At 35.7% G+C, this 2,874-nt stretch overlaps 1 protein-coding gene across 1 annotated transcript; it reads left to right on the top strand.

Annotated features, from left to right (window-relative positions):
• Positions 1-298: 298 nt before the first annotated feature.
• Positions 299-2,084, top strand: LOC111298534 (AT-hook motif nuclear-localized protein 20-like). The gene has a single exon (XM_022893248.2). It carries the CDS (start codon positions 927-929, stop codon positions 1,788-1,790), a length of 864 nt encoding a protein of 287 aa, XP_022748983.1. The 5' UTR covers positions 299-926; the 3' UTR covers positions 1,791-2,084.
• The last annotated feature ends 790 nt before the right edge of the window (positions 2,085-2,874 follow it).

The following is a 2,874-nucleotide window of genomic DNA, read 5'->3' on the forward strand; positions in this document are numbered from 1 at the left end:
TAAATTTGAATAAAACTTGGAAAGTCCATCGATTGGTTTATATGGAGAAGAGTTTTATTTGTTAATCAAATTTTGATTTTAATGAAAGTGTTTTAAGAGTAAAATTCTAATTGGATTAGAGAATGTACTTTTAAGATAGTTTGAAAAACGGATCCCATTTAAAGCTGAAAAAACCTTAAGATAAAAATATTAAACAAAACAGTAGAAAAGGAAAATAATAAGGAAATTGCGTATTAATAATATTTACAATTAATATATTATTATAGTTATATACACTCGCAGCCGATGGCTCCCCCAATCAAAACACAATACACAGTTTCAACCTAGAAAGAAAGAAAAGAACATGTGATCCAATCTTGTTTTAAGTTTATGTATAGTTTTTGTTCTTTTAAATAGTGCAAAATTTATCTCTCACTGCTTTAGTTTATTCTTCTCTTTCCTTCTTTCTTCCTCCTTTTCTTTCTTTCTCTGTGTTTGATACTATCAAGGGTTCTTTGTATTTTGTCAAATATTTCTGGATCGTTGATCTTGTTGATTCATCTTCACCAGAGATTAATTGGTTCTTTTTTTTTTTTTCTATCTTTACTTGATTCCCAGTTTGGAATTGCATCTAATTCTCTCTTGCTACACCTTCTCATTTCCCTCATCTTATCATCTCTCCTGCAAGGCTACAACTCTATTTTTCTTAACCAAAATTTGTGAAAGATAAGTTATGGCAAGGTAACAAGTAGAAAGAACCCGGTTGAGGCAGCTATAGCAATTAGCAAACCATTTTCTTTCTTGTTGACTTCTTTCTTTAATTGAACTTTCTGAAGTCTGATCACAAAACCCTGAAATTAAGTTGTTAGAAGAAAGTAAAAGGTCCACCGATTCGGGTCTTTTGATCTTCTGTTTTCTTACTTGTTTTTTTAATTCAATTTGCAACCATGGCGAATCCTTGGTGGGCTAATCAAGTGAGTCTACCAGGCATGGACCAGGCAGGCAATTCACCAGCCTTAAACAAACGTGATCTTGAAATTTCGATGAACGACACAATCAAAAATAGAAGCACAGGCCAAGGGGATGAAGATGAAGATAAAGACACCGGCGACGAGCCTAAAGAAGGGGCAGTTGAGGTCGGTAACAGAAGACCCAGAGGCCGTCCTCCAGGCTCCAAAAACAAGCCCAAACCACCCATTTTTGTCACAAGGGACAGCCCAAACGCGCTCCGTAGCCATGTCATGGAAGTTGCAAGTGGTACTGATGTAGCTGAAAGTATAGCCCAATTCGCTCGGAGACGACAACGGGGGGTTTGTGTTCTTAGCGGCAGTGGCTCCGTAGCTAACGTTACACTAAGACAACCAGCAGCACCAGGAGCCGTGGTTGCGCTCCATGGAAGGTTCGAAATCTTGTCTTTGACTGGGGCTTTTCTGCCTGGACCAGCTCCACCAGGCTCAACGGGGCTCACTGTATACCTAGCTGGTGGTCAAGGACAAGTTGTTGGAGGAAGTGTTGTAGGTTCACTGATCGCAGCAGGGCCTGTTATGGTCATTGCAGCAACGTTTTCCAACGCAACTTATGAAAGATTGCCCATAGAAGATGATGAAGAAGCTGGTAGTGCTGGCCATGGAGGTCACATCCAAGGAGGATCAACCAATTCTCCGCCAGCAATCGGAAGTAGCGGCCATCAAACAGGTCTGCCTGATCCGTCTTCACTTCCAATATACAATTTGCCACCAAATATGCTCTCCAATGGAGGGCAACTAGGGCATGAGGTCTACGCTTGGGCTCATGGGCGGCCGCCTTACTAATAAATGAGAGCATCTTTATATATAAAAGAGTGATGAGACTTAATTTTCTTTGATCTTAGAAAAATGTTGTGTTTGTATTTAAAGATAGAGATTGGTAGAAAATAGGAAAAACAAGGAGATTGTGTGATCTCATTGTATATTAAACTCTCTCCCTTGCCTTTGCTTTTCTTTTCTGTTTGCAATAAAAGAAGATTTTAGAGAGTTCTCCTTTAAACTGTTTTTCCCCATATCCTGCAATATAAATTATTGATATGAATTGTTCATCTCTGAGATAGTGTTTCTTTTTTTTCTTTACATATTTTTCTTGGATGGATCACTTATTTTATTTGTTTTTACATATGATCTCAGTAAATTATAGTTTTCTTTGATTAATATGCATGATGGATTAGACACATACAAAAAAAAAAAAGAAGATATATTAGTTATTTATATTGCTTCAAGGAAAAAGGTATCCTTGTTATTTTAAAGATTTGATAATCAACAGCATTAATTATTTTTTATTCTATGCTTTACGCCTTGGTTAATCCCCCATTTGCCCAGATGATGAACTGCTTGAAGGGACTGTTTCCTAAATTTTGTGTCATGTTTTTGTTTTTGATTTTGTAGGTTGGCAGATAAGGAGCACTTACATATATATTTTTGTCTACGTGTTTATGTCTTTCATACAATTTTTAGTAAAATAAAAGCAACCTCAAAAAATTATTTTATGCTATCGGCAGATAAATTAACGTAAAGAATATCAATAAGATAGCACTGGGTATTCTGCAGAAACAACATTATATATATATATATATATAAACTTTTTTTATCAGGCAGACATAACCATGTAATGTAATAGAATAACCCAAATTAAAAAGGGAAAAGCACACATCTTTCAAAACAGTGTTAAATTTTGAGTCAAATCATTTGATCTTTCGTTGTTTATGGATGTTAGAAATTATTAAAACAAAAAAAAAAAAAAAAAGGTTTTACTACAGACATTCCTTTTTTTTATTTTTAATTTTTTTTACATTAGCATGAATTCCCCACAATTGAGCAATGCCTCCTGCATCAGTCTGCTTGGGTCATTGCATTTAAGAGCCCC

Source organism: Durio zibethinus, chromosome 16 (assembly GCF_047325235.1).
Source record: "Durio zibethinus cultivar Kanyao isolate XHJ-2024 chromosome 16, ASM4732523v1, whole genome shotgun sequence".
Lineage (NCBI taxonomy): Eukaryota > Viridiplantae > Streptophyta > Magnoliopsida > Malvales > Malvaceae > Durio > Durio zibethinus.

Coding starts and splice junctions, on each gene's coding strand:
- LOC111298534 (XM_022893248.2), top strand. CDS start 927: ATGGCGAATCCTTGGTGGGCTAATCAAGTGAGTCTACCAGGCATGGAC.